This window comes from Bidens hawaiensis, unplaced genomic scaffold, assembly GCF_021521415.1.
Source record: "Bidens hawaiensis isolate Kalapana, Puna unplaced genomic scaffold, B.hawaiensis_p1.1 tig00028497_1, whole genome shotgun sequence".
Taxonomy (NCBI): Eukaryota; Viridiplantae; Streptophyta; class Magnoliopsida; order Asterales; family Asteraceae; genus Bidens; species Bidens hawaiensis.
The window spans coordinates 147,248-171,755 of NW_027494658.1; the positions used below are offsets into that span (position 1 = coordinate 147,248).

Sequence of the window (24,508 nt, forward strand, 5' to 3'; positions counted from 1 at the left end):
TTCTAAATGCATATGATGATGGTGAGGAGGATAGTGATGAGAGGAGAATTGAAGATGATGAGTATGAAGGTGACCAGTCAGACATAGGAGAGCAAGATTATGATTATAATGATGAAGTAATGAATGTTACTTGGAGTGATGAAGAAAATGCTGAGACAGAAGAGGGGATTGAAAAGACAAATGTTGAGGAGAATGTAGCTGCTACTGATATAGCTACTGATGTCTTAACTGACACTCAAACTAGAGTAGAAACTGAAGTGATGAATGACGGGAATACTACTACTGAGGAGCCTATCACTCAAACTGAACAACCTGAAAGCTCCAAGAGGGTAGAGTATGACCCTGAGTTAGAAGCACTTGAGAAGGAGATTGATGACTATGTACAGTCTGAAGATGAAGAGGATGTGAGGAGAAGAATTGATAAGGGAAAAGTAAAAGTCACTGAAGAAGAGCATGTCAAGGCATATCTTGAAAAGGATGTACTATTAAAAGATGATGCTATTGCTGCTGCTGATGCCCTAAGAGAACAAGAGAATATCTTGAGAGAAACAAGGGATAGAGAGATATTGGCTCAATCCCTAACTCCTGAAGAAATGGAAGAACAGGAAATCTTGATTAAACAAGCCAAACTTGCAAAAGAAATTATGGATGATGTGGCTGATCAAGAAGCAATTGAAACATTGATTATGGTGAACAGAGCTGAGGAAGCTGACAATTCCCTGGCTATGGTGGTTAACATGTTTCAATCCCAGAATCAACAAGAAAGAAAGTCCTCAGAAACTGCTGAACCTGCCAACTTGAATACTGATGTAATGATTGAAGAAGAAATTGGTGAGTCCATTGCTTCAATGGCAACCAAGAAATGGACTGAACAGGTGAGAGAAGATTTGAAGAAGAACCCAACTGACAGCTGGTCAGAAAGGGTGAATGTGACTGAACCTCATGAAACACTTGAACAGAAAAGAGAAAGACTTTCAAAATTACATGAAGAATTTGCAAAGAAAGTCAATAGGTTTGCTAAGACCTACATGATAAGAAAGAGGGAATCCGAGCAAACTGAGCATGAAAGATCTGCCAAGAGAGGAAAGTGGGATGACAAGAACAAGTACTTTGTTGAAACTCCGGAAGATGATGCTAGTCCTATAAGGGCTGTCCCACTACAAACCTTGCAACCAGGTGAGAGGGTTCAGGGTGTTCCTAATGTGCCAATAAGAAGTGAACCAGATCATCCACCCTCTGATGAACCAAAGATTGATGCTATGAATGATTTAGCTGAAGGAGAGGATGAGTCTGAGGATTCTGATGATGATAATGATGATCCTGAGAATGATCAAGGGAAAAATGTCAAAGCTACTAATGTTATGTCCCCACAAGTTGTAATGACTGATGAATAGAGGGCAAACATTGAGTTGAGTATGAGAGAAGCCAAAAAGAATAATCCATTGGTTGTAAAGCTGAGAAGATATGGGATAAGTTTTGAATCTTTGGCTGACCTTGATGATGATCAGTTGCAAAAGAGACTAGATAAAGAGAGAGATGCCTTGAAGAAAAAGATGGAAGAGAAAAACAGGGAAAGTCAAAAATTCAGGGAATATCTCAGAAGGCACAACTATTCAGAAAAAAATATGTCTCACATCAACTTTGACCAACTTCAAAATCTTTATAACAGTGAGAGAGGGAAGGTGATTGAAAAATGTGTTAAAGAAAATGAGAAACTTGAAAATATTGAATCTTTGAAGAAAAAGTTTGGAGGTATGTGTGGATATTTGCTGGAGAGAGGTATGAAGCCTGAGATTGTTGAGAACCTATCCAGACAATCAGTATTGGACCAGTACAATAAATTGAAAAGAAAAGAAAAATTGAAGAGAGTCCAAACTGAGAGCTCTACCAAACAGGCTGAACCAACTAATGAGCCTCAAGCAAAGAAGAGAAGAACCAAAACTTTAAGGGAAAAACAAAAGAAACAGGCTGAAAAAGAAAAATCAGAAGAAGTGCCCACTGTTGAAACATCCATCCCAAAGGAACCAAATTCTGAATCTGAAGATGAAAGAATAATTCCTTGGGAAAATGAAGAAATGATAAATATTTTGAGGAACATTATGATAAATCAAAGGGGAATGAGTGAAGCAGACTTCAATGTCTTGGAAAAGGAAGATTTAAAAGAACTTTTCTACATTCAGAAGGCAGAGTGGATGAAGGCTCTAAGAGAAGGGGAAAACCCCAGAAGCTTTATAGATGGAAGATTTATACCTGCAGGATTGTCTGACAATCCTGGTATAGAAAAGATGATGCTTCTTCTGAGAGACCTGGCAGGACAAGATATTGTTGAATTGGCCAACCTCCCACCTGAGATGGTAACTTCAATCTACATAAAAACTTTTAATTTGGGGCCTAGCAGACCAAAGAAGTTCATTCCATTCAGGCCACCAATTTCAAGAAGGTATCCACAAGGGGGAAGAGGTGAATCTAGTAGATCTATGCAAGAAAGGACAACAAGACCACAATCCAATGTGGATCTTCCAAGAGAACTCTACTTTGATTCCGTTACTGAGTCGCTAAAAGTAATTATGGAAAGCCGATCGTTGAGAGACATAGTTGTGAGGAGTGACTTCTATGAATACACTCAAGAACAACTAGAAAGAATGACCAGACTCAACTTGTATGACTACCGAAATAGAAGTAGGATGGCTGGAAGACAGATGATAATCTGTCAAAGTTCTTACTGGATGAAGCTAAGAAGGGATTCCCATTCCTAAGTCAAAAGAGAAGTTGGAAATTGATTCAGTTAGACAAGTCAAAGAGGACAGAAAAATTGAAAATAATGGACATTGGTGAGAGAGATTTTCTGATGAATGTCAGAGATAGGAATCCACTGTCAAATATGAACACATGCACAAGTCTTGAAAGAAGTGACACGGCCCAACTACACAGTGCAAAGGAATGGTATCATTGCTGAAATATAATACAAAGAAAATGCTGGTCACTATGTACTAAAAAATTCTGATGGAAAAGTTCTGGCTATAATCAAGAAAGATGGAGATTTGACCTACTTGCACAATGAAGACTTGATGGATATAAGAGATTTGGTGATTCCAGAAGGGCACATTCACTACCAAATTCTCAATATCTTTAGGGAAAAAGCTGCATCTGTAATGGCAATGAGAAGACAAGCTGCCTACAATGAATGGAAAAGACAAAATTCCTAGATTAGGCTTTGTGATGTATGTCTTCGGACAGCTTTTGAATATGTAATTTGTTTATGTTATTTGAATATGTAAATTTGACTTTGAATTTGATGTGTATTTTTGACGAAGTGTAAGTAACCTTAGAAATGTTTTGGGTCAGCTGAGGTGTTCCAATCTAGGGGGAGATTGTTGAGTCAAACAATTGACCTAAGGGGGAGATTGTTGAGTCAAAGATTTGACCAAGATGAAGTACATGGAAGATTGGAATCTTCTCAATCTCCTCAGAATTCGCTAAGTATGGATTCGGGCACACCTTAGACATCCGAGCAAGCTTTTACTTAGCCGGGTAAGATATTTTGTCTATCGGGCAAGGTTATCTTCAAGTAGTCTTCTTTAGTGGATATCCGAGCAGGGTTTGCAAATTAGTGCATTGCCGGGCAAGGTTCACTAGTTTATGTAAATCCGGGCAAGGTTCACTTTGTCAAGCAAGTCTGTTCTTCAAAGCCAAATAAAGTTCACTCCCGAGTAAGCTTTTGGCTAACCAAGCTCATGAAGCCAAGTGATTGGAAGACCGGGCAAGGTATTCATTAATAATAGTGGTCCGAACAAGCTTGATGATTGAAATGGAATATCACTAAGTAATATCGGGCAAGGTTCAACTCAAGCAAGGAACAGTACTCCCAAGTACACTTTGCTAATAAGTTATTTTATAGCAAAGAGTTGAAATGGACCATTGAAGAACAAAGTTGCTCGTAAGGGTTTGTCGGGCAAAGTCTGACAAAGTCAAGAAGACTGAAGTCTACCCGGTGAGTATTTTACTTGGTAAAATACTCTTCAAGTAAAGTCTACCCGGAAACCGATTCCGAGCACACTTCTATGTTACCAAGTCCTGAAGGATGGCAGAGTACACAGCGTACTCGGAATGTGAAGTTTGATGCAAAGCCTACCCGGAAGACTTGTTTTACACTTAGACTATTTTCTGATTATGTGATTTAAATATGTATGTACGTTTGGGGTTTCTAGAAGGAATGACAGTTGTCCTAGGGTGGCAGACCTATAAATAGAATGTTTTAGGGCACGCCGCCAGGAGGGGGAACAAGACGGACAAGGCAGACAGACACATTTATTAAGAATAGAATATTATGTGTGTGTGTGACGGCTGTCTTTGTACGGATAAACCTTCAAGAAACCCTAAATCGATTATCCACTTTGTATGATTGATATTATATAAATGGAAATCTTTTGAGTGAATCTTGTTCTTGTTGGTACCTTTGAATACTGATTTTGCAACCGTATGTTTGTTATTGATTCCGCCTTTAACAAACGGTCGTCTTTCTAAATATAGCAACCCGTCATTAACTCTCTTGTCGACACATTTATTTGTGTGAGTTATGACATGATTAAGTAAGATCCAGCTGAAATCAAGGGACCAGATATTCTAGCTCTATAAATAGTGGCTCTTGTATTTGGTATTAGATACATCTCAATGAATAAGAACTATTTCCCTTTCTTTACTCATTTTCTCTATATTATTTGATTATATACATATTTGATGGAGCTAATGGGTTATTGTTATACAACAAATGCATATTTGAACAATAGTTTTAGTTATGCAATGCATATTTGAACAATAGTTTTAGTTATGACATTGAAATTGAGTTGTTTATTAATGTTTGTTTGAAGATTGTAATAAATTGTTTTTAAAAAGATGAAAACTCGTAGAGAAAAATCTGAAGGGCGTTATTTTTTCTAATTGTCTTTTCTTTATTTTGTTTTTCTAATTAAGTTGGTACTATATTTTTGTTACATGACCAGATACAAACCGGACTGAATATTCCAAAATGAAGTGATAGACATTGAAAAAACGATTAGTGATAAGACAATGGACAAATGATTATTATTAGTAACGCATTTCAAAAGAATTTATCACTATGCCTAGACTTTACAGTTGTGATCTAACAACATCCTACATTCCTACCGATAAGTTGATAACTATTTGCGCATATTGAAGCAACCTTGGGGGCTATCTCAACAATTTAAAACACTTGCGGTTGCAGCCTTAAGGTAAAGTTTCGACCTTTATGCAACGTAGATTACATGTCCAATGTCGGTTAGGCATCCAGCACTACCTATGCGTCCGACGTCAATTACGCGTTTGGCGCTGGTTACGAGTCCGATGTATGTTTTTAATTACGCGTCTGACGCCGGCTAACGCGTTTGACACATGCAATGTAACCAGCGTCCGGTGTATGTTTTTAATTACGCGTCTGACGCCGGCTAACGTGTTCGACATGTGTAAGGTGTCCAACGCTAGTGAACACGTTAGGCGTACGTCATTGATTGCATATCCGGTGCCAACAATGTGTTCGATGCCAGTTAGGCGTCTGAGGCTAATAATAAGATGTGCCAATGGAACCGAGTACCGAACCATTTATAATGTGTGAATTGATATAAAAATTAAGAAATTAAATTATTTGTAATTGATTTTAGATATAGAAAATATGTAATTGACTTTAGAAAGAGAAATATTTACTTGAATTTATTTTGGTTGGATAAACATGTTATATATGATCTTAAAAAAGAGAAATATACAATTAATTTTTTGGTTGGGATAAATATGTAATTAATGATTTTAAAAAGGATAAAAATATATAAATACATATTTTTCATATCATTTATCAAATGTCACATATTAATGATTCATTTTCATTTTCACTAGTTAACATTTAAATCATACTGGATAATGTAACGGCAATGATCTATTTCTATTCGTTTGTTTATTTTATTACCTCATCTATTACCTTCTCTAATTCATTCCATTATCTATACCCGACTGACTGTTTGTAATGTAATTGTCTCCTTTGCTAGATTTTGTTATATATAATATGTCGTCGAAACAAAAGGATAAGGAAAGGACATGTTTGAGATTAAGTTTGAAAACAACTTATTAGTTTTTTTTAAAAAAAAAACCATTTTAAATAGCCATAAATTGTGGGTTATAAAAAACAACTTTTTAACATTTTCAAAAGGCAAAATAAAAATGACTTTTGTGATTGTCAAACATTTTTTTAACTTATTCGCTTTTTAAAAAATCTAATAAATCAAGAAAATGTTCTCAAACTTAATCTCAAACATGCTCTTAACATGAACGTAAGGAGCTTAAATGTATTAATAATTATGTTTGAAGTTTTAAGAATTAAGTAATTGGTCTTTCATTGATTACCAAATCCTAATAATTCTTATATCAAATTAGCTCAGATTAATTATTATTATATATAACATTAAAAAGTTAGGTGTAGCTAAGGGGGTGTTTGTTTTTTCTTCAAACATCTTCAAGGGAGCTAATGTCTGCACGCGCGCAGACATTACCCTTGAAGACTGTTTGTTTTTTTTTCTTAAAACAGATCTTAAGTTATCTTCTTTCATCTTAAAAGAAAAGCAAAGAAATCTTGCTTAAAACATCTTCGCAAAAAAATCATACTCTTATCCCTTTGAAGCCACCCTCTCATCCACTCCTCCCACCACCGTCCGCCACCACCACCCACCGTACGCCACCACCACCATCCCCCACTGCCACCGTCCACCACCATCCACCGCCACTACCCACCGTCCGCCGCCACTACCAGCATCCACCGCCACTACCCATCGTCCGCCACCACCACCACCACCACCATCCATCACAGCCACCACCAATCACCACCGTCCACCACCCACCACAACCGTTCATCACCACCACCACCCACTGTCGGACGCCATCACCGTCAACTACCACCGTCCACCACCCACCAAAACCGTCCATTACCACCACCCACTGTCCACCACCACCATCCATCGCCACTACCCACCGTCCGCCGCCACAATTTTATTATTATATTTTCTATGTAACTTGAATAAATGACTTCTATCTTGTGAGATAAGTTTGACAGTTATGCAGACAGTATCAGCTTATAAAAACAAACAGTCTTATATTTTCAGCTTGCAGATCTTCAGACCACATCTTCAGTTGCAGACATGAAAACAGATGAAATCAGCTTGCAGACAGTTTATGTCTGCAAAAACAAACAGCACCTAAGTATTGGGTCTCTTGACGGCATCGTCTTGGCCCATGAATTTTTGTTAAGTTCTGATACCGTGACGAATATAATGGAAACTGAACGAATTCGTGTAGATTCATAACCTCAATGATCAGGATCGACAACATTCGGGGTTTACCAACGCTCGATTTTACTAACCGACGTCACTCCATTTGTCCACCTTATATTTTAGATGTCTTTTTTTCATTTTTTGGCTCTGGTACCGTAAAGAAAGTAATCAAATCCGACCAAACTCTTGTCGAGTTACCGCCTCAATATTCGAAATTGACAACGTTTGGATTTACCACCGCCCTGTTTTACCGACCAAATAAACGACGAATATTTAATTTATTTATATGTTAATCTTTTTATATGTTATTTGATGAATTTATCTACGCTTACGTTTTGCTAACGGTTTTTATACCGTAACGAGTGTAACCGATAATGTTCGAATTCCTGTCGACTCACTGTCGTAACGCTCAGGATTTTCTAACATCCGGGTTTCAACAGTGGGTTTCACAACATTTTCCTTTTTGTTATTTACGGTACTATAACGAAAATCGACCGAATGCCAATTTTTTTTAGTTTAGGTATCGTAACGAATGTGACAGTATCCGACGGAATTTGCATAGACTCACCACATTTTGTTTTAATTTCGGTACCTTAACGAAAACCTACTGAATGTCAATTTTGTTTTTTTTGTTGTTGTCGGTACCGTAACAAATGTGACGAAAAATCAGCCGAATTTGCATAGACTCACCGCCTCAACGTATGGGGATCGACAATGCTCGGATCCTTCAAACGCGTGAGTTTTACCGACCGACGCCACCCAATTAGTTTACTTCAAATTTTATATGTTTTTTTCTTTATTTTTGGTTTTTAGTTCGAGTAGCGTAACACGCTTAACTGAATCCAACCGAAATTGCCTCGACTTAACGCCTCAACGTTTGAGACTGACAAAACTCGATTTTTTTCCGGTTTTTTAGCGACCTACTACTATAAAAATGATAAAAACGTTAAGGTTGAAAAGAAAATTATCTTTAACCATAAATTATTTTTTCCAATTTTATGAAAACTTATCTTTGGAAACCTTTTATTCTAATTGTAACAAAAATTAAAAGATAAAACAAATCTTGCCGGCCGATCACACATTAATATTTGTTTATACATCATCAGAATAACGTGAAATAAAACTCTATTTAAACAATAAAAATAAACCCCACTGAAGTGAAATGCAAATAATAATACTCCACTCCACTAACCACCACCCCTGTCCCTATCTTTCTTTCTTTGTCCAAAATATGGATTCCGTCACCGACATGCTGACCCTTCCGACAACAACATCAGCCTTAGCCATCGGACTCATCGTCGCTGTTCTGTTCTGGTATCTCCGATCCAATCACAGCCGTCGATCAAATCACCTCCCTTCGGTTCCTGGTACTCTCAGTTGGATGCATGTGTTATTTGATTGATTGATTTATTTTAACTTCAAGTTAGTTCAATTGTTTATGTTTTATCGTAATTCCGATTTTGTAGAGGTGCCTGGGGTGCCGTTGTTGGGGAATTTACTGCAGTTGAAGGAGAAGAAACCGTACTTGACGTTTACCCGATGGGCGGAAACTTACAGTCCGATTTATTCGATTAGAACAGGAGCTACTTCCATGGTGGTGGTGAGTTCGAATGAAATCGCCAAGGAGGTACGTTAAAATGTCGTCTTTTGATAAACAAGTCATGTTCAGGTTGACTTTTACGCATATGACTAAATAAATGGACCCGTTTAAACGTCTTTTTCAAGCCATCAACTCGACTGGCATGTTTATAACTTGATTAATATACGCCAACCAGCTTGTACATTTAGATAAATTAATTTAACGAGTCGTTTTCGGGTTACATGATTTATAAATGTGTGTAGTTTAGCGTTGATATTTTTGTTAATAATAAAAATATGGGTAGTGTTCGGGTTTAATAATTTAGTCCATCAATTCGACCCATGTAAAACTCTCACATGTGTTTGGGTTAAGTTTTTACAACATATAAAATTTAGAAGACCAAATGTGTAATGTGGTTAAACTATGGGGACCACTTGTGGACTTTTCTTTTTATATTGACCAAGGACATAGTTTGATCATTGATGACAAAATCTTCATTTAATTATCAAACAACTGACATATGCCATCATTGCTGGAAAAAAAAACGGGTGTCCCTAAACATATCTTTTTCCCCTTCATTTTTACTAAATGTATATTCTTCTTCAAGTTATGTATTAATATGATTTAAACTATTTTGTTTTTCTCTTACCATTTTGTTATCTTTTATTATTTTAAAAAGTTTTTTTTATTTTGTAGAGTTTTTCTTATCTTTTTTTTCATACTATAAAAAATTTGTTTTTTTAATGACACAAAAAAATTATTTATGTAAAAACATCGAAGGATTTTTTTTCTTTTTTTTAATGTGATGCACCAAATCGTTTCAAACCTAATAAAAAAATTGTTTATTAAACAAAATCGATTATATTAACAAATTGGTTTGTTTCTGATGCGAGAAGAATCTTATATACCTGAATCTAACAAAATATACTCAAAACGATTTTTTTTTGTCGGACGGGAAACATATAATAAGATAAAAATATACAAATCTTGTTATCGTTTTTACAAAAGGTTATATCATTATTTCTTTAAATATATTTATAATGATAATAAATATTATTATTATGATAAAGAATAATAAACACAAAAAAAAAGAGAGAATAAAAAAAAGCTTTACAAAAAATAATCAATATTACTATTATGATAAGCTTTACAAAAAATTTTATAATGATAATAAATATTATTATTATGCTAAAGAATAATAAACATAAAAAAAGAGAATACAAAAAAGCTTTACAAAAAATAATCAATATTACTATTATGATAAGCTTTACAAAAAATATTAGATGGTAGTAATATGTCAAATAAAATTGTTAAATGAATTAAAAGTCTAGGGGAAGAGGTATGACAAGTACACGAGAGGGTACGTTTAGCCTAACCCAAAAAAAACATATGTCATATTTATAAGATCCGTTTTAATATTGTATGTTATAGCATTTACATCCTATCACTCATTTTCTATGAGTAAATTTTTATGATATAGGCAGTAGTTTAGGATGTTTGTGTATATGATAGAGAAAATATAGTAATTTTTCTGTATATTTAAAAATTTACTGTTCACTCTTATAATTTATTGATATTTTTTAGAAGCGGTTATGAGTGAATAAGAGAGAACATGTAATAACAAATGTATAAAAAAATATTATTTAATTAAATATGGAAAGAAAATATAATAATTTTTAATATAATTTTAAATTGAATATAGATTAAAATATATAAACCTCTTAATAGGGTACTTATGTGTATGTGGTCAAAGTTTGGCCACCTTGAGCAACTTAAATTTAATAATTATAGATCTGGCTACAGTGGTTTTATTCTATTAACAATAATCTATTATCGAAGAAATCAAATTTAAAGATTTACATAATATTCAAACAATACTGTTATCTATTATCAATTTGTTAAAATAGTAAATATATCATCAAAATTAAATTAATTATTAAAAAAAGGTTAGCTAATACCTAAATATTCGATACACCTCTATCATAATCAGTTTCACCGATTACTTCTAAAGATCTATATTGGTCATTGTGCAAAATTGTAAATAATTTAATCAAAACAGAAAACGTGCGTTTATTTGTTTTAACTTTATTAGGGGTGACAATATTTGACACGACCTGAACATCACACCACCATATGAAGATTATTGTGTTTTAGGTTGTGATATCTAACTTTGTTTATAAATGGTTAGTGTTCGGTTGACTTGTTTAACATGTTTAAGTAAACAAGTTGACCCGCTAAAAAGTTTTTAATCTATTTAACCCACTAATCCAACTAACATTTTTCAACTTGATTACTATACGTCAGCCCGTTTAACATATATAGATTGTTGGGTTAAACAGATCTTGTTTGGGTTACACGATTTAAATTCGATTTGAACATTTCAAACCGAACAGTATTAATTAATCATCACTGAAAATTTTTACGGAATCCGAGAGCATATTCCATCAATTTTAGTTTTAATAATTTATAAGGCTGAGGGGTGTGGGGCTTCAACGGGGGCGCTAGAGCCCCTCCGCTCGCGCCCCCAGGCGCTAACACCACACCACCGGGGCGCTAGCGGGGGCGCTAACGGGGCGCTAGCGTGAAAAAAACATGCAGGCGTGAGCCTGTTAGCGGGAGAAGAGAGAGTAAAGTGGTCTTGGTTTTATACAAAGAGCCGTTGGGCTCTTATTAAATTAAAAAAAAAATTTCCCTATATAATACCCCATTTCACCCATATCAATCACCACAACTTCAAACCTTCACCCAAAATCAATTCATCTTTCCAACTTTTTAAAAAAAAAATGGCTGGAAATTGGTACCCAAACCTTGATTCAGATTATATTGACGACGATTTACGGTCGTCACCGCACCAACCGATGTTTTATTCGAAGCCGCAAGAATCATCCGGCTTTCAACCATCCAACACACAACCGTCTCCTAACTTTGTTGTTCCGGAGACACAAGAATCACACGGTGAAGCTACGGGACCAAAAAGACGCGTCCACCGGAAAAAACAACTTGCAACGGACGGGTCGGGACCGGCTTCGACTCCGAGGATGAAACGGAAAGCCACTCCGTGGTCATCGGATGAGAAGGAAGCCTTGTGTCGGGCTTGGATAGTCATTTCTGAGGATCGGCGTTGCGGTAATTGTTTTAGTGTTTTTAAAAATGATTTTTAATAAAAAAGTTAAATAAAAAAGTTAAATGGAAATCTAATTTATTTATTCATTCTGCAGCCGACTACCAAAAGAGCAAGATTTTTTGGACAAATGTTAGGGAGACGTTCTATACGCTCGTTGGGAGTACAGAGCGGAACGCCGATATGATTTTATGGTCGGTGGTCCGAAATCAGAAAATTTGTCGGCTTGTTTACTAATCTTTTCAACAGGAACAGCGGTCGTATGAGACCAAGTGGCAGTGATGATTTGGCGGTTTACAATTTCACGGTCGAAGAGTGGAAACAGGAGTGTTTGCGGAGGTATGAGATGGTGAAGACGTGAGACGATTTAAAGTTTGGGGAGAGGTTGAAAAGGTGTTCCAAGTGGGTTGAGCTGGTGGCGCCGGACGTTGATGCGGAAGTAGGGCCGAAACGGACTAAAACTAGTTCGTCTGGAGCGTATAGCACTTCAACCGGGTCGGATTGCCGCGTTGGATTCGACCTAAACATTGCGGAGGAGGAAACGTCTTCACCGCCGAGGAGGCGGCCATTGGGAAGGGACGCCAAGGGGAAAAACCGGCTGAGGGGGAAGCCGTAAACATCGCCAATCTTGTTGAATCCCTCAATAAATTCAACAAAACCATGGAGGTGGTCTCTAATGACAAAAAGGAAAAAAGTCGAATGAGAGATTTGGACTTTCTTACTAGAGACTTCAGTAACCTAAATCCGGTCGATCAAATGCTAATGGAAAAGCAAAAGGAACGTATCCGAAAGAGGTTGATCGAAGAAGACCAAGCCGAAGAATAAGAATAATGTTTTTTTAGTACTTTAATTTTTATTTTATTTTTAGATATTAATGTGTCTTTTTTATTAATGTGTGTATTTTTTAATAATTTATGAGTTTTTTAATAATACGTTGTTTGAATATATTTATAAAAAAATAAAAAAAAAATTCGCTGGAGCCCTTGCTGGAGCCCCTCAACACCAGGGCCAAGGGCTTCAACGGGGGCTCCAACACCCCCCTTATCCAGTTTCTCTCTCTGCCACACGTCATAATATTATTGGTTGGAGCCCCCATTAAAGCCCCATACACCCGTCAGCCTAAACAAATGTTTAGTACGTGTGATGTGTTGACCTACTAGAGATGGGTGGACAGCAAACAATAAAGAATTAAAGATTACTTAAAGTCCAATTAATCAATTGTACCATAATATTATATTACCATGTAAAGTTGATTTAATCCAATAATCAATAGGGTCCACATGATTGTTGTTAAACTTACTCTTTCTACTAGGCATGAATTTCTAACACAAAGTGAAATTGACATGGGCTTTTATAATTAAAATGTAATTGCTTTATATACATTCCTAGCTTTAGTTGTAAAATGATAGTTTTGAATTCCTATATGCAAAAAAAGGTTATTTAAAAGAAATCGGTTTAAGCAAATTCATACGTCTAACTAGATATTTGGGTTAGTTTCGTGTTTAAATTTGTGTCAAAATTTCGGGTAACAACCCACAAACACAACCCATTTGTGTAAAAAATGACTAAAAGTGAAGGACTTTTCATTTTACTATCAAGGAATATAAATTGTTTCTTTTTGCTTAGTCTCATTTCAAAGAGTGCTAGCGGAATAGCGGGCCAGTTACAAAAAATAAAATATATAAAGGTTCTTTAAACAAAAATTTGACGGTTTTGAGTAAGTTAATATAGTTCATGATTAGGTTACTATGACTTAATTATATTAATAGACAATAGTAGTCCTTTTTTTTTAAATTGTAGTAATATCATCAAAATTATATAATTTAATACAAAAGATTAAAATCAATTGACATCAAAAGGCCATTCCTACTTTGGTGGATTGGTTAGGGGAATAAGGAGTGAAATTGAAGGTCACTGGTTCAAGCCCTATACATTGTAACTTTTTAGTTAAAAAAAATTACAACTAAAAGCATTAATTAATATCAAGTTAGATATTTTAAAAAAATTCTTTAACACTTTTATCTGGTTAAATGTATTAATTAATCATCACTGAAAATTATTACGGAATTTGAGAGCATATGGCCATAAATGATTATGATTTCAAGATATTTAATCATTTTTAATAATTTATAAATAAATAATAAAGATTAATCCAATGATGACTTAGCATTAATCCATGAATATTCATGTTGTGGCCGGATTCCTATGTCTTAAACAATATACGGGTTCGTGTCATGTTTGTATTCATGCCCAGTTTGATCCACAAACTCACGAACACGACCCATTTAACACATCTTCTGTCATCCATTTTACAGGCATTTGTTACCAAATTTCAATCTATCTCAACCCGAAAGCTATCAAATGCATTAAAGATCCTCACAGCTGACAAAACCATGGTGGCTATGAGTGATTATAATGATTATCACAAAACTGTTAAACGCCATATACTCACTGGTGCCCTCGGACCAAATGCGCAGGTTTATGTCACAAACTTGTGTACTTTCGCACACTTAAATACTTAATCGCTTTTCCTTTAATTATTCGTTTTGGATGCGCATATTTTCAGAAAAAACATCGCATCCATAGAGACATCATGATGGACAATATTTCAAACCGATTACATGAGTTCGTTAAAACATCTGCTGATCAACAAGAAGTAGATTTCAGGAAAATATTCCAGTCTGAACTCTTTGGATTTGCAATGAGACAAGTGAGTTCTCGTTGTCGCATATTTGTTATAATTTATTAATATGTAAAACATTTGTTGTTTCATCCAAACATTTCTAGGTTCTAGGAAAGGAGGTGGAGAGCATATATGTGCAGGATCTTAAACTCATCATGAGCCGAGACGAGATATTTCAGGTATTGGTGGTTGATCCAATGATGGGTGCGATCGACGTTGACTGGAGAGATTTCTTCCCGTATCTAAAGTGGATCCCGAATAAAAGATTTGAGAGCACGATCCATCAAATGTACATCAGGAGAGAAGCTGTGATGAAGGCGCTTATTAAACAACAGAAAGAGCGTATTGCCTCCGGGGAGGTAAACTGTGATTCTTAATTTCCTAGTAGTTAAGAATTAAGTTCGCGTTTAGAATAATACTAACTCGTCTTAATTTATTGAAAAACAGAAATTGAACAGCTACATTGATTACCTGCTATCGGAAGCACAAACGTTAACCGAGAAACAACTACTTATGTCCTTATGGGAGCCTATTATCGAATCATCGGACACCACGATGGTCACCACTGAATGGGCAATGTATGAACTTGCAAAGAACCCTGATATTCAGGTAAACAACCAAATGTTATGAACTAAATTTTTTGGTTCATTTAGTCAAGTAAACAAACTTGAACGCATGTCACCTTCGTTCATTTATGTTCGTAAATGATCGTTAGTTTGCGTTTGTTCAGTTACGTTTATTTATATATACATTTGAATTTATTGGACCAGTTATAACTTAGTCTAGTTTTATAAAAAAAGAATATCACCAATTACAATTTAGTTTACTTTATTAAACCTTTTAGGCCCAACAGGTTGTTCACTTATTTATGTTTGTTTATTTCCGTTCATCTATATGCAGTTTACTCCTTTCTGTATAATTGTTGGTGTTCATTTATGTTCGTGAATTGTTTGTTTAAACTATTAACGGACAAACATAAACGACCACGAACAAAAAAAACCGTTCGTTTAGTTGTTCGTGTTAGATCGTCTGTTTAGTTAAAGTTAAACGGTGCTGGTTCGGTTCATTTACATGTCTACATATAATATGCATTATTCCAAAATCTATCAAATTAACGAGTTCAAATGGTCTAATATGTAATGCAGGATCGTTTGTACCGCGATATCCAAAGTGTTTGTGGGCCTGACACGATCACCGAAGAACATCTGACCCAACTGCCGTACATAACCGCTATTTTTCATGAAACCTTAAGAAGGCATAGTCCGGTCCCTATAATTCCATTACGATATGTGCATGAAGACACAGTTCTAGGAGGGTACCATGTCCCGGCTGGAACCGAGGTTGACTATTTTAAACAAGTCAAACATGATCTTTATATGTATTTTTTTTTATGATTGTTAACTAACTTCATATGTTAGATTTGCAGCTAGCAGTGAACATTTATGGATGTAACATGGAGAAGAATGTGTGGGAGAATCCTGAGAAGTGGGACCCGGAGAGATTTATGAAGGAAAACGGGCCGATTGATTTTCAGAAAACGATGGCGTTTGGAGGTGGAAAAAGGGTGTGTGCGGGTTCGCTTCAAGCAATGTTGACTGCTTGCATTGGAATAGGGAGAATGGTGCAAGAGTTTGAGTGGCGATTGAAAGATAAGGCCCAAGAAGAAGTTAATACTATTGGGCTTACGACGCAGATGCTTCGTCCGCTGCGGGTCTTAATAAAGCCCAGAAACTGATCATGGATGGGTGTCATGTGTGGCTAGGAGACCAATAAAGATCATTTAGAACTTATGTTTTTTTTTGGGTAGAACTTATGTTAGTTTCCCTATAAGTTTGATCAGTTTAATAACTCATTACTGTTTAGGTTAGCAGCTACACCATTTTGTGTGCACAAGGTGTAGATGAAAGCTGGTGCCCTCTTCCAAATGTCATTGTCATTTAATCAAAGAAAGAATTTAAGAAATCATACTTAGAGATCAAAGAATCAGTTGTGGCACTAGACTTGAAACGAAATGGGTTTTGCTAACTGTTCGAATCTTAATCGTACAATTTAGAAAAAGTACATCGCAATTGTTCTTGTTTCCCATCACTCGGTTATCATTTCTCAATAGATCGAATTTCTGCTAGAATTGTGTGTTTTTGTTTGTTTGTAGAACCGTATATAAAAATGTGTCATTATGTTCCAAGTGTTATGATCCAAAGCAAAAAATATCTTATTCACAAAAAAGAATACCGATTTTAAGATCCGCTTTAGTTCTTAAAAAGTTTAAGACAACCGTACTCTTCTTTACACATATGTATTGTTGTGATATGATTTTTATACAACTAAAAGATAATCGAATATGTAATTAACCGGCTGGTTTCTATTGATTAAGTGTAAGGTTACAATTGAGAATTCAGTAATAAAGACAGAAATGATTACAACCAAGAAGAACAGTTAAGAAAGGAGATGGAAAATCAGAGGAGTTACAGAGTAGGAGATGGGAGAAGAAACCTCACATAATCATTCATATTCGTTATTCTTTTCTTCTACATTCATCCGCTTCGATATATTGTCAGATCTTTTACTTTGTTGGGCCGCCTTTACTGGGCTAATTTGGGCTCGGGTCCAGTTCATAACATGTATATACACAAATCGTACATTGGTTTATTAACTTAACTATTAAAGAGTGTTTCCTAGTTTTATTACCACGAGGCCAACTCAACCAACAAACTCTACCCGATAGCAAAATAGAGTAATGAAAGCAATCAAATAGTGAACTTACTCAAACCCTTTTTTTTTCTTTTTAAAGGTTCAAAAACTCAATGATTGATTATTGATAAAAATTAATAATCCATAAATCAGGTGAATTATATATAGCCTTAGAATTAGATTCTTCTTTTATTGAAAGTGGTCTTTGATACTCAAGTAATGCAGATAAGCTGGTGGACCAGGAACTAGGGCTGTAATCGAACCCGAACGCGAACAAGGCCTTGTTCATGTTCGTTCGTTAAGAAAATATTGTGTTCACGAACGGTTCACGGACACTTACCGAACGAGATTTTATGTTCGTGTTCGTTCATTAAGGAACTTAATGTGTTCACGAACGGTTCACGAACACAAACGAACACAAATAAAATCGGTAGAGGCTAGAGAATAAGATCGATGTATTCATCAATGTGAATATTGAAACCCGTAAACGAATCGAATGAACACGAACAAGGGCATATTCGTGGTCGTTCATTTAACTTTATAATTAATCGAACAAATATTTATGTTCATGTGCGTTTATTAAAAAATGGACATTTGTGTTCGTTGATGTTCGTTTGTTTAAAATCTAAACAAACATAACTAAACAAAGATAAATGAACATAAATAAACATTTATGAACCAATGTGAATGAGCACAAACAAACATATAAACTTAAATGAAAACCCATAAACGAACACAAATTAACATATATAAAACATTTAAGCACATGACATATCCAGATAATATTTAATTATTTTCTATGAATACATAAACGAACGTTCATGAACATAAATGAACGAAGGAACATGTGTTCATGTTCGTTCGTTTAATTAAACGGACACAAATTTTGTGTTCATTTCTTTCGTTTATTAAATAAACGAACATAAACGAACTTCCCGTCGAACGGTTCACGAACAGTTCACCGAACGTTCGGTTCGTTTACAGGCCTAGGACCAGCCGTTCGTAAATAATCCAAATTAACTATTAAAAAAATTCTCCTTCTATTCAATGTTGTAAAAGTAGGTCTAAAGGCCGAGTACTCTCCGAGTACTCTCTCCAAGGTATGTAGCCGAGGGGAGTTTCTTTAACTCCGCTAGTTACTAAAAATTGTTCAAAGATGGTCAACATCAGCCAGAAATACATCTAGTCGGTTAACTTGGACATATTTTGACTTAAAAACACAACATAATTCGTATTCCTATAATATTAAAGAACGAATCTCATTTTTTTAAATTAATGATTAACATTTTTTAGAATAATTTTGTATTTAAAAATGTATTTCTATTATTTATATTGATATTCACTTATTTTGTTATAAATATTAGTAAACTTATGATATTTTAAATATATATATTACCTAAAAAATTAATTTTCTTTATATTTATCATGTCCGAGTACTCTCTTCAAAGAAGTCGGCCGCCTAGCGACTTTTGCAACATTGCTTCTATTGAATTATAGCGAAGTCCAAATAAAATAAGAGATTAAAAATAAATAAAATTTTAAAAGAAGAATTCCGTCACAATTGTCATCCCACAAAACAGAAAGAAAGAAAAGATCAAAAATAATAATTCGTAATAATCACAATTGTCATCCCACAAAACAGAAAGAAAGAAAAGATCAAAAATAATAATTCGTAATAATCACAATTGTCATCCCCGAATGCGCACACAGACAAGTAAACTTTGTGGCGTCATCATCACGCGTACACGTAAGCAACACACCAACTGTCCAAGGTTCTTTCCTTAACAACGTTACCAAAACACTCTTTAAAACCCTCACCCCGACCACTGCATCATCATCATCATCTTCCTAAAAAAAATAAAATCATCAAATGGACCTTCAACAATCAATCACCAACCAAACCCACGTGTCCACCACACTCGCAACCCACCTCCTCACCACCAAGTCCAACATCGTCTTCTCCCCTCTTTCCATCCACGTCGTCGTAAGCTTGATCGCCGCTGGCTCCAAGGGCCAAACACTCGACCAGATCCTAGGTTTCCTCAAAACAAAGACCACCGATGACCTTAACTCGCTCTCGTCCCAGCTTGTGTCCTTGATCCTGGCTGATCGTAGTCCCAGTGGCGGACCAAAGCTGGCGTTTGCTAACGGAGTTTGGGTTGAGAAAACGCTTCCGCTTAAACCGGATTTTAAACGGGTGGTGGATGGTGTTTACAAAGCGGCCTGTGATCAAGTTGATTTCCAGACTAAGGTTAGTTGTAACCTTTTTTATATTGGCGTTATTATGTTGGAACTTGGAATTGATTGATTGAGCAAATGATTGTGATCTGATTTGATTTACGGCTAGAGCTGTAGTTAATTGCACAGATAGTTTAATCAATCTTGACCCAGTAAGACTGGCTAATGGGTTGGGTGGGTTCGGGTCACGTGTCAGAACGGTTTGATTCACAAAAGGGTTATATGTTTGGGTCGGACCGGTTAGGGTCAAAAGGGGTTTTGGGTTAGAACAGGTTCTGGCAAGAACATGTTTTAGGTCAAAGCGGGTTGATTTTAAAAATGTTTTTTTTAATTCTAAAATTGCTGTATATTTCATCTTTATGATGTGGTAGGATCGGTTCAAGCAAAAAAGAGAGAAGCTGAGAAGAAATTTAGAGAGAGTAATTGGAATAAGTATTGTGCTTAAAGTTCAATCTAACCTTACTACTGCGCGTGCTAAACTTTACATTACCGTTTGAAAAACGCTTTACTGATTCATAACTGGTTTTCTTTTAGTAAACAAACAAAAACAGCATAAATAGTTTCTAAATATAACAGATAGTTTGGTGAAAATTTTGGATTTGTGGTTAATCCTAATCCGTTTTGGGTTGACATTATCTGTTGTGCTTGACCCGTTTTGTTTTACACTTCATGACCCTACCCTGTTTATGTGGCACCCTTGTAAATTGTCTAATTAATACTCAATTCTAAAAACTAAAGTATCTTGAATTCTTGATGATGAAGTTCATTTTAAAATTTTATAACACCGATTATCGGTTATTAGAAAAGCACTTAACCGACCATCATATTCAGTTATTAAAAAATTGCTTAACTGATTATTTCGGTGATGATTTCGTCATTTTAAAATATTTAACACTGATTTTTTCAGTTATGGTTCGGTTTATCGGTTTTTGCTCACACCTAGTGAGAACACATATACCTATTGTATTATTATATAATATAAAAAGAAAAGTTTGGCGACGTAAGAGTATTATCGGTTCATTTGGCATCGTGAGATTGGCTAAGTAATTTTTTTTTAATTTTAATAATTAAATGGTTATTCGTGTCGATTCACCGCCGTAATGCCCGAGACCAAAAACTTTCGAGTTTTACCAACTCACGTCGCAACGCATGGTATCGACAACGCTGGGGTTTTACCAACACCCGGGTTTAACCGACCTTTTTTGGTTTTAGTTTTAGTTTCAGTACCGTAAAGAATGTAAACAAAATTAACCGAACTTGCGTCGACTCGCCGTCGCAACGCCCATGACTGAAAATGTTATGGTTTTGCCGACTCACCACCGCGAAACCTGGTACCTACAACACTTTGGTTTTACCAACACTTGGGTTTTAGTTTCGTTACTGTAACGAATGTAACCGAAAATGACCAAATTCGCGCCGACACACTGCCGCACGGCCGGGGCCGACGAAGCTCCTATTTTATAGCACCTGGGTTTTACCGATCCACCGCCGTCGTAACGAACATAACGAAAACCAACCAAATGTCGATTTTGTTTTTTTATGTTTCAATTCGGGTACCGTAACAAAGGTGTCGGAAACCAACTGAACTTGCGTAAACTCACCGCCTCAACTCCCGGGGTTAACAACGATCGGGTTTTACCAACACTCGAGTTATAGTTTTTTTGTTTTATTATTTGTTTTAGTTCCGGTACATTAACGCACGTAGCCGAAACCGACTGAATTTGCGTCGATTTATCAGATTATCGCTTAGGACTAACAACGCTTGAGTTTACCACCCTTGGGTTTTACTGGCCTGGTTGCGCCGGTAAAAATACTAGTTAACTATAAAATATATTGCAGTTATAGTTATACAAAGTGCTGACGCGGTTTCCTTCTCACAGTTATGTATTGAACACATTTTCTCTATAAGTCCTTGTTGATGGAATATTATTACTCTTTATTAAGTTTATGGAAGATATTTGGCTAACCAGCAATTTTGTAGCATATGGTCAAGTTGCATCAGTAGATTTAATTTTGTATAATGCATCCTGTTTTTTTTTTTTGTTAAAACTAACATATTATTCGTTGATTAATGCAGGCGGCTGAGGTAGCAAAAGAAGTGAATTCATGGGCCGAAAAGCAAACAAATGGTCTTATCAAAGAAGTTCTCCCTGCTGATGCAGTCAACAATTCCACCCGCCTTATCTTTGCAAATGCGGTCTACTTCAAGGGAGCATGGAGTGAGAAGTTTGACCAGTCAAAGACAAAAGAATCCGACTTCCATCTCCTCGATGGCAGCAAAGTTCAAGTTCCCTTCATGACCACCAAGAAAAAACAATTTGTGCGCGAATACGATGATTTCAAAGTACTTGGTCTTCCCTACTTACAAGGTCAAGATAACCGTCAGTTCACAATGTACTTTTACCTCCCGGATGCAAAAGACGGGCTTCAATCTTTAGTACAGAAAATTGGTTCATCAGTTGACTTTTTTGACCGTCACATTCCACACCAAAAGGTAGAAGTCGGCCAGTTTTTGTTACCAAAGTTTAAGATCTCGTTCGGGTTTGAAGCTTCTGATATGCTGAAGAAATTAGGGCTTGTATTGCCTTTCAACGGTGGAGATGGTTTGACTGAAATGGTTGACTCAGATGTTGGTAAAAGTCTTTATGTTTCGAGCATTCATCATAAGTCGTTTGTGGAGGTTAATGAAGAAGGTACGGAAGCTGCAGCCGCCTCTGCAGCCGTTGTGATGCTTCGATCGATAATGAGCAATGATAAGGTTGATTTTGTGGCGGATCATCCGTTTTTGTTTGTGATTAGGGAAGATATGACGGGTGTCGTGTTGTTTATGGGACATGTGATTGATCCTCGCGCTGGTTAAAAATGTTGTTGAAATGTTGGTCGCGTGTAATGTTTGTACTGTGGTTGTAAAAGAGGCTTTATTGTTTGTACTTTATGAGTGGTAATAAATAACTAGTGTCGTGAATACACTGTGTTGTTTCTTTTGAATGAGAAAAGTTTCCAGCTTAAGAAAATATATGTTGGTTTACATGTTTTATACATGTATAGAGAATCATTTGTATGGTTATTCCTGAATTTTTGTTTGATTATTATCATTCTAAAAATTCAACATGGTACTTAGGTTAGTTTTTGCTGTTACATAAAATTAGGGCTGTGTAAAGGTTCATAACCGCGAGAACCCAACTGGAATCGAAAATGACGGAAAAATAAAACCGAAACATGAACCTATTATATAGTATACCGGTTCGGTCGTTGATTTCTCAAATGGATTATGCAAACTTTGCAAATTGCAAAACAAGTTTATATAATTGTTTGTTTTCTTTCATGGTAAAATTAATTTAGATTACAACATGAACGTCCATTATATTTTTTTTATAAAAATCTAATTATTGAAGTTAAATAAATCATTAGCAGTGATAGATTAAAGGAAGATCATATCATTTAATATTAGATTACCTTGGAAGCTTAAATCAAAATTGATATTGGGCACAAAGAAAGAAGATTTGAATTAAAGAATGATTGAATGGATGCCGGTTAATAAGTTACCCTATAAAAATGGGGACTGGTAAATTCAGTTTAAACGTGTTTAATATCCCGGTTCTTCGGTTCTACGTCTAGAACCGTCGATTTTAATCGAAACCGAACTAGGAACCGTTTAATGCAAATTATGAGAACCGAGAATCGTAAGGTAACACACGTGAGCGATTCTGAGGCACCAGCTTGTTTCCGGTTCCTCGGTTCTGTCAATTCCAAACCGTTTTCTCTCACCCTATATAAAACTATCTTTTTATTTTGATAAAAATAGAGGTGTTCCTTGAAATCGTGCATAAATCCGTCTTTACATGCTTTGTTGTAGAAAAACTCTATTATTCAGACCACCCGAGAATAAAACGTCAACACCAGCAATTGCTGTGGAAAATCAAGCTCTTTTGGTTGACATGTATCTTGTTGGAATACCGTATGCCCGAGACACATAATTAGGTTAATGTGGCTAGTTGTGTTTGATCCAAGTCGGGTCATACCCAATAACGAGTTAGACACACACCAATTATGTATTTGTTAAGATAAGATCTATGAGACAAATACAGAACACGATACATTCAGAAAATCGAGTTTTAGAATACTTACTTGAAAGTGTTAAATAAATTAATTGGTTAATTTATTTATTCAAATAATTATTATTGGAATGATTATTTAACTATGTGTTCTTTTATAAAATGGTTTATAAAAGATGGGGTGTTTATATATTTTATAAAGTATAAAATAAATAAAAAATAAATAAATAAATATATATATTTTTGGGGCCGGTTTTGGGTGGGCCCCACACCCCAAAGTTTTGGTCAATATTTTGTCATGGATGTAGTGGAGGTTGAGTAATCTTCACTTGACCAAAATAAAACCTAACACATGACATGAAAAGATTTGATTGTTTTGAATGAGATTATATATATTCAAACAAGTAACAATTAAGTCTTTCAAGTAAGCAAACCAACTCTTTCTTTCTTTCTTGGTTTTGGTTTTCGGCCAAGATCATAAGGAAGAGGCTCGGGTCTCGATTATTCGTGTTCAAGCTCCCTAACAAAGTTCGGTGTGTGTTGGAGGCTCGGGGTATCTTCCGTTTGAGGATTTTCCCTTTGAAAGTCTAGCATCAATATCATCATCTTCTTCAACATCAACTACACTCTTAAAAGGTTAAGAATGTAAGTGTTTATAGCTTTGATAGTTTAGTTTTCCCGTATCATTTGATCCTTGCTTCGGGTTTCTAATAAATAGATTATTGGTAATCTTATAACATGAATAAATTAGGTTGTTCATGTACACATTTCCTATAAACTTGTAATATTTACATATATAAACACATGGATACA

At 35.6% G+C, this 24,508-nt stretch overlaps 2 protein-coding genes across 2 annotated transcripts; both read left to right on the forward strand.

Moving 5' to 3' along the window:
- The first annotated feature begins 8,492 nt into the window (after positions 1 to 8,492).
- Positions 8,493 to 16,646, forward strand: LOC143577256 (ent-kaurene oxidase-like). Its single transcript, XM_077061134.1, has 8 exons — positions 8,493 to 8,695; positions 8,795 to 8,955; positions 14,344 to 14,505; positions 14,595 to 14,738; positions 14,816 to 15,070; positions 15,159 to 15,320; positions 15,857 to 16,051; positions 16,138 to 16,646. The coding sequence occupies exons 1-8, from the start codon at positions 8,560 to 8,562 to the stop codon at positions 16,444 to 16,446; spliced, it is 1,524 nt and encodes a 507-aa protein (XP_076917249.1). The 5' UTR covers positions 8,493 to 8,559; the 3' UTR covers positions 16,447 to 16,646.
- A 2,501-nt stretch (positions 16,647 to 19,147) lies between these two features.
- LOC143577257 (serpin-ZX-like) lies at positions 19,148 to 22,628 on the forward strand. The gene is made up of 2 exons (XM_077061135.1): positions 19,148 to 19,653; positions 21,718 to 22,628. The coding sequence occupies exons 1-2, from the start codon at positions 19,273 to 19,275 to the stop codon at positions 22,498 to 22,500; spliced, it is 1,164 nt and encodes a 387-aa protein (XP_076917250.1). The 5' UTR covers positions 19,148 to 19,272; the 3' UTR covers positions 22,501 to 22,628.
- The last annotated feature ends 1,880 nt before the right edge of the window (positions 22,629 to 24,508 follow it).

Coding starts and splice junctions, on each gene's coding strand:
- LOC143577256 (XM_077061134.1), top strand. CDS start 8,560: ATGGATTCCGTCACCGACATGCTGACCCTTCCGACAACAACATCAGCC. Junction 14,739..14,815: donor TTGGATTTGCAATGAGACAA/GTGAGTTCTCGT, acceptor AAACATTTCTAG/GTTCTAGGAAAGGAGGTGGA. Junction 15,321..15,856: donor CAAAGAACCCTGATATTCAG/GTAAACAACCAA, acceptor TATGTAATGCAG/GATCGTTTGTACCGCGATAT.
- LOC143577257 (XM_077061135.1), top strand. CDS start 19,273: ATGGACCTTCAACAATCAATCACCAACCAAACCCACGTGTCCACCACA. Junction 19,654..21,717: donor AAGTTGATTTCCAGACTAAG/GTTAGTTGTAAC, acceptor TGATTAATGCAG/GCGGCTGAGGTAGCAAAAGA.